This window comes from Hyperolius riggenbachi, chromosome 2, assembly GCF_040937935.1.
Source record: "Hyperolius riggenbachi isolate aHypRig1 chromosome 2, aHypRig1.pri, whole genome shotgun sequence".
Classification (NCBI taxonomy): domain Eukaryota; kingdom Metazoa; phylum Chordata; class Amphibia; order Anura; family Hyperoliidae; genus Hyperolius; species Hyperolius riggenbachi.
The window spans coordinates 42,892,024-42,905,055 of NC_090647.1; the positions used below are offsets into that span (position 1 = coordinate 42,892,024).

Below are 13,032 nucleotides of genomic sequence, written 5' to 3' on the forward strand. Positions count from 1 at the left end.
AAACAAAACCAACCTTTAGCAAGTTCTCGATCATCACGCCTTCCAAGGACGTCTAGAGTACCATCATCTTCATGAAGTAGTGGTCCAGGCATGGGAGAAGGACGTCGTGCTTGATCTGGAAACTCTTCAGTCCTCTCAGAAAAACTGGGGGACATTTGCAGTTTATGCTGCTCCTCTTTACCATCAACCTCCATGCCATCCATGGGAGTATCAATGAAGCCATGTTCCATAAAGCCATGTTGTACCTGAGTTCTCTTTAGCTTAGCTTTGTGCTCATAGTAATTTAATTCCGCATTAGAAAGAAGGGGTTTCTTTCGTAGTCCACTTTGATTACTCTCAGTGGGACTGCCCCAAACACTACATCTGTCTTTATCTTCTTGATACTGGAACAGTTGCCGAATCTTATGAGCCACAACAAGGAATTCATCTTGGGAAATTTCTCCAGATGACAAGCGTTCACTTGCCTATAACAAAAATAGTAATTAGCATTAATGGCTTACTTCTGCCACTGTCCTACAGCACTTCTGCTAGAGTCGTCACGAAGGTTTCCCCTACCTGAAAAATCACCATTAAAGGACTTCCGAGGCCAAATGTTTAAAAAAAAAAAAAAAAAACATAAAAAAGTTATATACCTGTGTAACTTTGTAGGACACGGAGGAACGGCACGGAGGGCGCGGACAGCGTCCTCCGTGTCCTACAAAGTTACACAGGTATATAACTTTTTTTTAAATTTTTTTTTTTAAACATTTGGCCTTGGAAGTCCTTTAAAGACATCAAAAACCCACTCTTTAAAGAGTACCAGAGACTGATTAAAGTAAAGATTTAATACTTACCTGGACCCAGAGCTTCCTCCAGCCCCATAGGCACATCTGGAGTGCTCTGTGATTGCGCAGGAGACCTCGACTGAAGCAACTGAGCCAGTTGCCGGGACTAATTAAAGGCTGAACAGCGGATCGCGGGAGGACGGCGAGGGACTCCGATGTGCTCATGGGGCTAGAGGAAGCCCCAGGTAAGTATCAAATCTTTACTTTAATCAGTCTGAGGTTTACTTTAAAAAGGATACATCCGGCAATCTGAAAAATAAAGGTTTCCCTCCAGCCCCTAGAAGTCGTTTGGGTCCCATGGAGCAGTTCCGCTCTGAGCCAGTCCTCCGGCTCTCCCCGCTGTAAGATTGCGGACCCGTGGCTGGGTCAGGATCTTCTGCATATGCGCGCTTCTTGTGATTAACCTTCTGTCACCAAGAGCACTTTGTGCTTGCACAGTTGAGACAGAATTAAACTGTGCATGCACAGAGCACTCCAGAAGCCTCAGGTGAGTGAAACTTATTTTTCAGATTGCCTTTAAAGGGAACTACAGACTAATAAACTATACAAGATTTATACATACCTGGGGCTTCCTTCAGCCCCATCCGCATGGATCGCTCCCACACTGCTATCCTCAGCTTTCTCCATCTTCTGTACCAGGTCATGTAACTTTGGCCAGAGGCGGCCAGTTTTATGCATGCGCAGTGACGGTCTCTCCGGTGCCTGCCTTACACATGTGCCTAAGCAGTACGGAGGGAGCGCACTGCGCTTGCTTAGACTGGCCCCTACTGTACGATGTTACAGAACCCGGTGTAGGTGACAGAAGGCTGAGGACAGCGGCGTGGGAGCAATCCGTGCGGATGGGGCTGGAGGAAGCCCCATGTAGGCATAAATCTTGTATGTTATTTGTCTCTGGTACACTTTAATGTCGTGATTAAACACTGTTTTTGCTCCTTTTTCAGAGCTCAGATTAACCCCCTAATCACGTCCTACAATCTCCCACATTCACCATTTCCATATAGATTGTAAGTATGCCATGGCAGGTCTCCCTATTTTGGGGGCTTTTCACTTTTGTAATATACATCCTGTAAGCAGGCTATACATTATCACATCAGGGATAGGATTAAGATCTCCCAGATATCAATATTTTCTCTGGTCTACAACCTTAAAGGGAACAAGTACATGGAGGCTGCAATATTTATTTTCTTTCAAACAATGCTGCTGTGCAGTCCTGATTTCTTTGGCTGCACTAGTGTCTGAATCACACGCCCCAAACAAGCATGCAGCTAGGTAGATTTTTTTTTCAGTAACACGAACTTTATGCTTGTTCAGGGTCTATGGCTAAGAGTATTAGAGGCAGAGAATAAGCAAGACTGCCAGGCAACTGGTATTTAAAAGGAAAAATATGGCAGCCTCCACGCACTTCATGTTCCTTTAAAAAAGTAATCTGCAGGATTTGATTTAAAAAAAAAAAAATACCCCACACAGCTTTAGGCCTCTTGCACATTGCATGAGATTCCGCTTTTTAATTGGTACTGCATGCTGCGTTTTTTTGCATCTTGATAGCCTCCAGAGAAAATCGGAATTGCAAATGGTATTTGCAGTGTGCAGGGGACCTTAGACTGCTTGATGCAGTACTAAATTGTTAATAGTGTATTGTTCTTGTCCCCTTGCAAAAGGTCTGACTGTAAAAAAAGAACCATCTTTTCATTCGTTCCCACAGTTATCAAACCTAGTGTGTAGTAAGGTTACCATAGTGTATGGGGCTGCATTCACTAGATGTTGGCACACAAAAAACCCAAAACAAAAAAAAAATGTTTTATTAATTGCTTGCGGTGTCCGAATTCTGATGGCTCTGCTGTGCAGATTTTTTTCTGCCCAGCGCGCAGATTTTTTTGCTAGTGTAAACAAGCCCATTGACGTGTATTGGTTATGCGAATCTGCATGCAGAAAACGCATGCAGATTCGCTCTAGTGGAAACGGGCTCTCATACATAATTATTGTAAAAACTAAGCACTTTTGTTCATTACATTATTTTCACTAGAGTTCCTCTTTAAAAAGCTCTTGTAGTGCAAACAAGCTCTTCGACAATATATACCATAGGTAGAGCCAGAAAAAGCTCTCAAGAGGTTCTGAATAGTTAACTGGGGGTCCTGTACCTAAAAAAAAATGCCTCTACATTGCCTTTACCAGCAACAGCAGGTTATCGAGCTGTACAGCAATGTTTCCTAACTTTCATGACACATTATAATAAAACCACTACTTCATGACGCACCAATATCTTACTAGACACTTGCCTACTATATAACACCTTGTAGGAACAGTACACTCCAGGAAGAAACCAGTTTGCTATAGATGCACTTATTACCCAATTACAGAAACCCGCACCTTGCTTTACTGCAATGTTGATCAACTTGTTATAACATGTATTCACTCAACCAGGACATGTAGGCTTTGAGAGTCAAAACAGCCGACATTATAGGAGTGATTTTTGAAATAAAGCCAGTTTCAACATTTACAGCCAGATAAGAGTCAATCTATACAGCTTTCTCAAACAGTATAACTTACTAGTTTGCAAATGGATTACCAAAAACCAAGAGGTTCTATAGTCAAGACTATAAATTCCAGTACAACGTAGGCCACAATGAAAATCTTACACATCACAATAAGCAGCGAATAAAGCACTGTTGCTTAACACTACCTTTTCGAGTAACTCCGCCTTGCTTGCGTTAGTCAATTCCTTGGGGATTTTTAGGTTGGGATCCACGCTCAGCCAGGGCTGCGGTTTGGGAGTCCGAGGAGATGTTAACGATTTATTGCTAGACCAGCTATCCATACGTTCCATACGATGCCTTTGATGAGGAGTTCTGTTACCCGGGTGGTGATCATCTGTTTGAGGACTACAAAGAACACAAAAGGCAAGTCAGATAAAAGTCGGAACAACAAGTTGGATCACTTTTTTTTAGCAAGACACATCATTGTACCACTCACTTCTTGTTTTCTTCCCATCCTGGCCGCCATCTTTTGCTGTTTTTAGACCCCTGCCAGTTCTCCACATTTTCCTTTGGTTCTGAGCCAGACTTCAGAGATAAGGAATCCTGCTGCCTCTCCTCTGATGGCCTTTTCTGTCTTTCTTCAGAGGGTCTCTTCGGTCTCCTGTTGTCTCTAGGATCCAATTTAGGAATCCTCTTAATTCGTTCTTCTCTTGGACCTGCTGGAAAGTCATCAACATGAGACTGCTTGCTTCCAGCTTGACGAGGCTTGCTGTTTTTAGGAGTGGAAGTGATTGGAGATCGGCTTCTTGGAGGAATTGGAGATTGGCTTCTGGGCCTTCTCTTTATGGGCGAGCGTCTATCCCGCCTTAATTTTGGAGAACGTGATCTTGACCTTTTTCGGCTACTGCTTCTTCCAGGTTTTAAGGCTAGTTTGTCTGAGTCAGTTGTACTTGAATCACTTTTCTGCACAGCACCGTTAACCACTTTGTTACGGTTTCCAAATGGCTTATGTTCTGCAGATTTGTGGTCTTCCTTTTTCTCTGTGCTTTTTCTTTTCTCTTTTATTTCCTCTGGTTTATCCACAGATTTTTCTCGCAGGTGTTTGCGTATTCTGGGATCTTTCTTACTAACATCAGAATCCTTGGTACCATGAGTAACTGGTGACTTGCCATCCTTTGCATGAGGCAACTTGGCCGCCAAAGGGGTGGGTGATTTTGACTTTCCTTTAACTTCTTTAACTTCTGCGGGTACGGGAACTTTTTTAGCAGGTTTGTCATTCGGCTTAATCTTTTCTGCTTTTGAGGATAAATTTGTTTTGTCAGATGGTATGGGTTTTGAAAGTTTAGGATCCGATGGTGGTGGTGGTAGAGCCAACAGACTGGGCTTGGCTTCCTTCTTATGGACTTGATCCTTTGAATGTGAAGAATGTTGGTTGCCTCTATTAAGCCTGGGATCTCTTGTTGATGCAGGAGTCTTGTCCGGCTGAGCAGGTGTAGGTGTTTTGTTCTTGTCTGTGTGTGTAGTGGAGGTAGGGTGGGGAACCTTAACAGGTATGATGGGAATATCTGGGATAATTGGAGGTTTTACAGGAAGTGAGGTACTGCTTGCCTGAAAAATAAATATATACATTAAACAACTTACAAGCTGCTTTCAAAGCACTGACCGTACGTAAAAAAAAAAAATGGCAAGTGAGAGGAAAAAAAGTCAGAAGAGAAATAAAAACCTTTAGCTCAACTTCTATTTAGCCTGTAAATCCAACACTGCTTAAACCACAAAAAAAATAGGATTACATTTTTAACATGCAACAACCACCTAAAGTGAGAAAAATGTTGGGTCATCTTCCAAAAAGGGTAAATATTGCCAAATCTGTTTAAAGCTTTGGTGTCACGGTTTTCAAATCAGTCAACAACTGCATTTATTAATGTGTGGAAAGTTAGTCCCTACTGTTGTCTAAAAATCAATCCAGTAGTTAAAAGTCATTTTTTATCGCTGCCCGGACTTGCTGCTCAAGAAATAATGTTAAGAATGTATTGCCTCCTTTCTATTCATATTGATCTGCATATATTGTTATTGCTTGATCTATTGTATTGAATCCTCTTCATTACTGCAAGAACCCCTGAACCAAGGTCTTTCTTTTATTAATGGTTTAGCACACCCTCAAAGTGACTATCACGAAGTACACACGTCACAACTCTCCTGCGCACGGTGTGCAGAGAAAGTATTTGAACCATAAGCAGGAGTGAAAGAGGCGTTCCTACGGACAGGAAGGGACATGCCAATTCCTCCACACCCATAATCAAGATTCTGCTCTGTCGAAAATCAAGGCCAAGCAGTACGGAGCACATGTAGGTGAGGGATGGTGCTGTGACATGTCACAGCACTACAGATGCTCCATTATTAAAAGGAAAAACTCAGTTCAGCGGTACCTTAATTGTTGAATTAAAAGCTGTTTTGTTGAGCTTTCAATTGCAAACAACAAAATCTCTACATGACTTATTTCATGTAATAGGAATCTTCAGGTGTGTCACCCTGTAATCCACAAACACTGCTGTAACTGATGTTGGCAATTCAGCACAGACGTCAATCGCATGGGCATGAATCTACCATGGCTAGGTACAAACCTGACAAAAATGTCTCAGAAGCTAAAAAGTCCTGCAAATTAAAAAACCAGAAGATGAACGGGACAAAAGGATCTTTCACTAACCAGGGACTTCCTTAAAGGGAAGATCCGCGCTGCTAAAAAAACCAAACTGCACTCACCTGGGGCTTCTTCCAGCTCCTGGCAGTCGATAGGTGCCCTCGGCGCAGTTACTCTCCCTCCGGGCATCCAGCGGTGAAGAAGCCGACCTCGCCAGGTTGGCTTACGGGTCGGCGTCACGTGCGGTCCACGGGACGGGTCACGTGACGTCATGGGGTCTCTACTGCGCAGTAGTCCCCAGTACAATCTGCAGTTCCACCCCTTAATCTCACGTTCTCCGAATATGCATTCTTAACGAACTGGGCAGAGTAGAGTCTTTGAGTTAACAGGGCTGACAGCAGCATAGTGGTTGGGAATGGGAAACTGATGGAGGGAATGGGAAACTAATGGAGGGAATGGAAAAAGCCCCAGGTAAGAAAAAAAACACTTTTGTCCTGTTCACCTTAGATACACTGAGTATTTTATGCTGGGCCGTTTCTGCGGCTCGATTAGCCGCCAGATCAACTCCCGCGCGCCTGGATAGATTCCCGCTCGTCCTAGGGCACTTCTTATATCTTCCGCTAGTTTTCTGCTATTGTCCACCCGCGGGTATCGAGCGCGGAATCGATCCGGCGGGTCATCGGACACGTCGGATATTATCAATCAAGCCATCAGCGGCTCGATTGATAAAAAAAACGACTCGTTTATGCCCAGCATTACACATCCCTCCCAATAACTACAATATAAGTACTCACTGAAAATACAAACATTGTTGCCTTTAAAGGAGAACTTGACACATTTGGCAGCACGAGCGGAAGGGAGTACATGAACATCATATAAAGCAGGATACGACAGTTTCGTCAACCTTGTTAATCGTCATGATTTTCCTGTATAAATCGTTGGTTGTTAGGATAAAAAAAAGTCAGTTAAATATATCATACAGGAGACACACACAGTGATATTTGAGAAGTGAAATGAAGTTTATTGGATTTAAAGAAAGTGAGCAATACTTGTTTAAATAAAATAAGGCAGGTGCATAAATTTGGGCACTGTTGTCATTTTATCGATTCCAAAACCTTTAGAACTAATTATTGGAACTCAAATTGGCTTGGTAAGCTCAGTGACCCCTGACCTACATACACAGGTGAATCCAACTATAAGAAAGTATTTAAGGGGGTCAATTGTAAGTTTCCCTCCTCTTATAAATGTCTCTGAAGAGTATCAACATGGGGGCCTCAAAACAACTCTCAAATGACCTGAAGACAGATTGCTCACCATCATGGTTTATGGGAAGGATACAGAAAGCAGTCTCAGATTTCAGCTGTCTGTTTCCACAGTTAGGAACATACTGAGGGAATGGAAGACCACAGGCTCAGTTCAAGTTAAAGCTCATAGTGGAAGACCAAGAAAAATCTCAGACAGACGCGACGAATGGTGAGAACAGAGTCAGCCCACAGACCAGCACCAAAGACCTACATCATCTTGCTGCAGATGGAGTCACTGTGCATCGTTCAACCATTCGGCGCACTTTACACAAGGAGATGCTGTATGCGAGAGTGATGCAGAGGAAGCCTTTTCTCTGCCCACAGCACAAACCGAGCTGCTTGAGGAATGTCAAAGCACATTTGGACAAGCCAGCTTCCTTTTGGAATAAAGGTGCTGTGGACTGATGAAACTAAAATTGTGTTATTTGGGTATAACAAGGGGCATTATGCATAAAGGAGAAAAGCAGCATTCCAAGAAAAATGCCTGCTACCTACAGTAAAATATGGCGGTGGTTCCATCATACTGTGGGGCTGTGTAGCCAGTGCAGGGACTAGGAATCTTGTCAAAGTTGAGGGACGCATGGATTCCACCCAGTATCAGCAGATTCTGGAGAACAATGTCCAGGAATCAGTGACAAAGCTGAAGCTGCACCGGCGCTGTATCTTTCAATAAGACAACGACCTTAAACACTGCTCAAAATCCACTAAGGGCCCGTTCACACTGCACGCGTTTCCAGCCGCGTTTTGGAAACGCGTGCAGGTGGCCGACACGCACGACATCAGACATTGCATAGAGTGCAATGTCTGATGTTCACACTGCATGCGTTCCGGACCTGTGCGGTCCGGGAACGCATGCTGCACACAGATTTCGCCAAAACGCGTGGCTATCCCATTCACTTTTCAGTGATGGGATCAGCCATGCAACGCACACAAACGCGGATGGCCATGCGTTCGTACGCGTTGCGGTCCGCACGCATGGCCATCCGCATTTGTAATCTGAACGGGCCCTAAGGCATTTATGCAGAGGAATAAGTACAATGTTCTGGAATGGCCATCTCAGTACCCAGACCTGAATATAATTAAAAATCTGTGGTGTGAGTTAAAGAGCTGTCCATGCTCGGAAGCCATCAAACCTGAATGAACTAGAGATGTTTTGTAAAGAGGAATGATCCAAAATACCTTCAACCAGAATCCAGACTCACTGGAACCTACAGGAAACATTTAGAAGTTGCAATTTCTGCAAAAGGAGGATCTACTAAATATTGATTTCATTTCTTTTTTGTGGTGCCCAAATGTATGCACCTGCCTAATTTTGTTTAAACAATTATTGCGCACTTTCTGTAAATCCAATAAACCTAATTTCACTTCTCAAATATCACTGTCTCCTATATATGACATTTTTTATTAAAACCACCGATTCAAACAGAAAAATCATGACGATTAACAAGGGTGCCCAAACTTTTGCATCCCACTGTACATACCGACCTGATGATTGCTGCTTAAGCTGCCTGCTGGAACAGGTGACCCAATAGAAGTTAGGGGTGCCCACATTTCTTTTGTCTACAGAGTCATTTGAATCCATTTAGTTGATACAGAATGACTCCAGCCGTAAACAGTACAGTAGCGTTAAGTATGGAGATACAACTGGGACAATGGCCTCAATTCACTAAGATCATGCTAGAGATAATAAGGCAAGAGAAAACTTACCTTCACACGTGAGAGAGTTATCTTACCTCTTCATTCCTTAAGTTACCTCCTCTGTAGTTAATTTACCTCCTCTGTAGTTATTTTCACATGCAGCTAATTAACAGCCTGTCTTTAACTCTGGAGTTATTTTAAGGATTGGAGAGTTAATTTAAAGACAGAAGAGTTAACTTTAGGCTTGCCTGAGGTAAAATGTTTCCTGAATACTACATGCCTTATCACCATGGTAACAACTCTAGAAGAGTTATTAAAGACAGGAGATAAGTTTAGTGAATGGAGGCCAATGTCACTACCAGTGGATTGAGAGGCAGTGAAGACCTCACCTCCACTCATGCTGAATGATGATGGTGGTGAGTGAACTAATAAATGTTGGGCGCTTCCATCAACTTAAAAACATTCAAGATGTTTCAGACACAAACACTAAGAATGAAGCAAGTTTTATTTTTTTAAAACATTCAGTCTACTTTCAGTGAAAGCAAATAAACCCTTAAGTTTAACTTACCAGCTGTGCCTTTGTTTGCTCTAATTCCAACTCCAACTTCTTTTGTTGAAGTTCTAACAACTGTTTTTGCTTCATAAGCAATTGCTGACGTATTATCTGCTCCTGTGTCAGATGAGCTTTTGGTACCTCGGTAACAGAACGAGATGGGACGGGACTTGGCACAGGAAGGGGAGGTGGTTTAGTTTCCTCTGGCTTAAAAAAAATAAAATAAAAATTACAACCCAAATAAAACAGGTTGCTCTCAAATAACTTTATTCAAAACGGTTAGCTTTGCATATAAGGTCATTTCTGGCAGTATCCTAATGCAGATGTTACTCGAATAAAATCTGAACTTTCTTCACTCAAAGCCTTGTACACACACAACTTGTTTGAGGCTTCGGACAACAACCATGCAGTGTGTGTATATGGCAGCCCTGATCTCCACCTCAATCCTTTTTTGGGATCAACTTGCCCAAGTGCAGGCCGATTCAACCCACCAACTTTGCCCACTGCGCCTCTGGTGTCTGTGCTCGTCTGCCTGTGTACGAGGCTTAACCTCCTGAGCGTTCTGGACGAGCTAAGCTCGTCCAGAGACGCCGGAGCGTGCTGCTCAGGCCCTGCTGGGCCGATTTACACAAAATAAAAAGGAGTACAGGCAGCCGGCACTTTGCCAGCCCCGTGTGCTACCTGATCGCCGCCGCAGTACGGCGATGCGCCGCGTGCAGCGGCGAAAGAGGGTCCCCCCAGCCGCTCGAGCCCAGCGCAGCCGGACCAAACAGTTCCGCCCAGCGCTAAGGGCTGATTCGGAGGCGGCTGACGTCAGGACGTCGGCTGACGTCACTCCGCTCAAACAAGGGCGGCTCATCGCGGCCCTTCTTGTTACTTCTGATCGCCGGAGGCGATCAGAAGTACAGATTAGGAGCGCCCTCTAGTGGGCTTTCATGCAGCCAACTTTCAGTTGGCTGCATGAAATTTTTTTTTTATTAAAAAAACCGTCCGGTCGCCAGCCTGGCGATCTTAATAGAACGCCAGGCAGGTTAAGTGTCTGGGTCTCCATTTTTGGTATCTGCCAACACTTCCCATAGATTATCTTCAAGTAGGACAGGTGAGAGAAGTTGAACAGAATCGCAGTCTTCACCACTATGGATAACTAAACATCTTGACCAAAGCTGCACATTATATAGGATAATCATAAAAAGCATAATCAAACAAGAATGTGACAGGGCTTTTAACGCCTTAAGTATAGGTTATTAAAGAAAAGAGCTTCAATTAAGCCATCTTTTGAAATATTAAAAAAAAGTTTATCAGTTTGGGTTACCTGACAATATGTGGAAAGATTTACAAACAATAGTATATATGTGAATACTTACTTTCAGGAATTTAGGGTTCACATGGATGCTAGAAGAGTTCACATTAGGAGGTAAAGGCTTGATAGGCCATGCTGGGTCTATCTGATTGACCCGCACATCGAGAGCATACAATTTCTTAGAAGGAATAATCTCTTCCCATGTTGAGCGTAACTTATATAAACTTTTCCTAGTATTTTCATCCACCTAGAAATGACAGAATAAGTTTGTATCTTGTCATGTCACACAGCAGCAGTTTTCACAGGCACTGATTTACCAAGCAAAACACTGGTCTGACCTCCAAACTAACCATTATAACAGACCAGACCAAGCTAGCCATGACAAGCATGGGAAACATGGAACACATGAAAGGTTACCCGACATAAAACCAAGTAGAAAATGAGGGTACCAACATATGTGGCGATGTTAGCAGTGCTGTACCTTTCTGATTACGTCCAAGCTTCGCGATTACTTCGCGACCGGTGACCCTTGACTAGGAAAGACTTGGCTCTGAGAAAGCATAGCAATTAATTTCAATGCTCTGAATTGACCATGTGACAGGCGCACTCTAGCATTGAAATGAATTACTACACATGCACAGAGCCAAGTCTCAAGAGTCACCGACTTATAAAGCCATGTCCGCAAACCGAGCAACTACGGAAAGACGGAGCCTCTCGGAATTGACAGGAAAGTGCAGTAAGGCACTGCTAAAATTGACACGTCAGCAGCTTTATTTTCTACTGTAAGGTTTAAAGAGAAACCCCAGTGAACATTTTAGGGCCTGTTTCCACTACACGCAGATTGGATGCAAAAAAACTGACTCCAATGAATGTCTATGGGCCTGTTTCCACTAAACACGATTTTTCTGATGCAGATTTTCCCATAGGCATTCATTGGAGTCAGTTTTTCTGCATCCAATCTGCATGCAGTGGAAACAGGCCCTTACTGTTGGCAGGTGATGTAGCTGCTGCATGGTTTTTGGCAGTTGGAAACAGCTGTAAACCACTATTTTCCACAATGCAACATGGTTCACAGACAGGAAACTGCCAGAAGTTCGAACTTTTCTTGTGGGAGGGGTTTCACCACAATATCAGTCATACAGTGCCCCCTGATGGTCTGTTTGTGAAAAGGAATAGATTTCTCATGTAAAAGGGGGTATCAGCTACTGATTGGGATAAAGTTCGATTTTTGGTCAGAGTTTCTCTTTAAACAACCTTACAGTAGAAGGTGCAGTTTAAATAAGTTTACAACTCAAAGTACATGAATGTCAGGAAAACTATTGGATGTGTTTTTAAAACAGTATCTCAGGGATGGACTAATCCCAGGCAATGTAGGAAACCTGCAGTGAGAAAGCTATGAAGGCTGCCGTATTAATTCACATGCAACTTGCCTGGCAGTTGTGCTGATCCTCTGCCTGGAATATATAAAGGACACACAAACCCCAGAAGTAAGTTTGCTGTAGTTTGTAGACCAGCATATAAAAGAGCAAAATGAAAGCTGATCCATCTGCAGGATTCCCACCAAGCCACTATATGACCCAACCACTCTAAGCAACACCGTAATCTTTATGTCGTAGTATTTCTGTAGCCCCATAATGCCCAGCTACATCTCTGGGCCAGGCTCTGGGCAAATAAATAAACAGGACTTGCAATCTACACAAAACCCCAATCCTGAAAATACATGTACATATTTTCAAGTCAATCCTACTTCGGATCATCATGAAAGGTTAATCCACATCTTTCATGTGGGGTTTTTGTTTTGTTTTTTCCTAACGGGAAATCTCACATAACTAGAGATAGAAACATTCCTGTAGGCTGAGAAAAAAAAAAACACAAAGTACAACAGTTTCTTTTCACTTCAGGTCTGCTTTAAGCATGCAATTTATCAAAGTCTGGGTACACAGAACACCATCAGCTTATGACAGGTTACACTTACGACAAAAGGAAACCTGTACTGAAAGAACCATGTGCAATGCTGTTGTTGAGCTCCACAAAAAGATCTGCTATTCAGATTTTTCCACACTTGGGAGTTTTATTTACTTCTGTGATCATCAACATACTTCAGTTAAAGAGAACCCGAGGTGGCCTTGTATTACGTAAGTGGGGCACAGAGGCTGGTTGGGCACATTAACACCAGCCTCTGTTGCCCCATCGTGTGTGTCAAAGACCCCCCTGCTCGCCGCTATACCCCCGCAGAGCTGGCGACACGCAGCGTGTCGCCAGCACAATGTTTACTCTAGCGCTGTCTGTCAGCGCCGCTCC

The 13,032-nt window shown here is 43.3% G+C and overlaps 1 protein-coding gene across 1 annotated transcript in view; it reads right to left on the bottom strand.

Moving 5' to 3' along the window:
• The window catches only part of PCF11 (PCF11 cleavage and polyadenylation factor subunit), a 55,815-nt gene that overhangs the window by 27,204 nt on the left and 15,579 nt on the right, over nucleotides 1–13,032 (bottom strand). The window contains exons 3-7 of the mRNA XM_068266703.1: nucleotides 10,796–10,978; nucleotides 9,447–9,638; nucleotides 3,795–4,906; nucleotides 3,505–3,703; nucleotides 14–464 (exon numbers count right to left, since the gene is read on the bottom strand). Of these exons, the coding sequence (XP_068122804.1) occupies nucleotides 14–464; nucleotides 3,505–3,703; nucleotides 3,795–4,906; nucleotides 9,447–9,638; nucleotides 10,796–10,978 (2,137 nt within the window). The remainder of the gene's footprint in view (nucleotides 1–13; nucleotides 465–3,504; nucleotides 3,704–3,794; nucleotides 4,907–9,446; nucleotides 9,639–10,795; nucleotides 10,979–13,032) is intronic.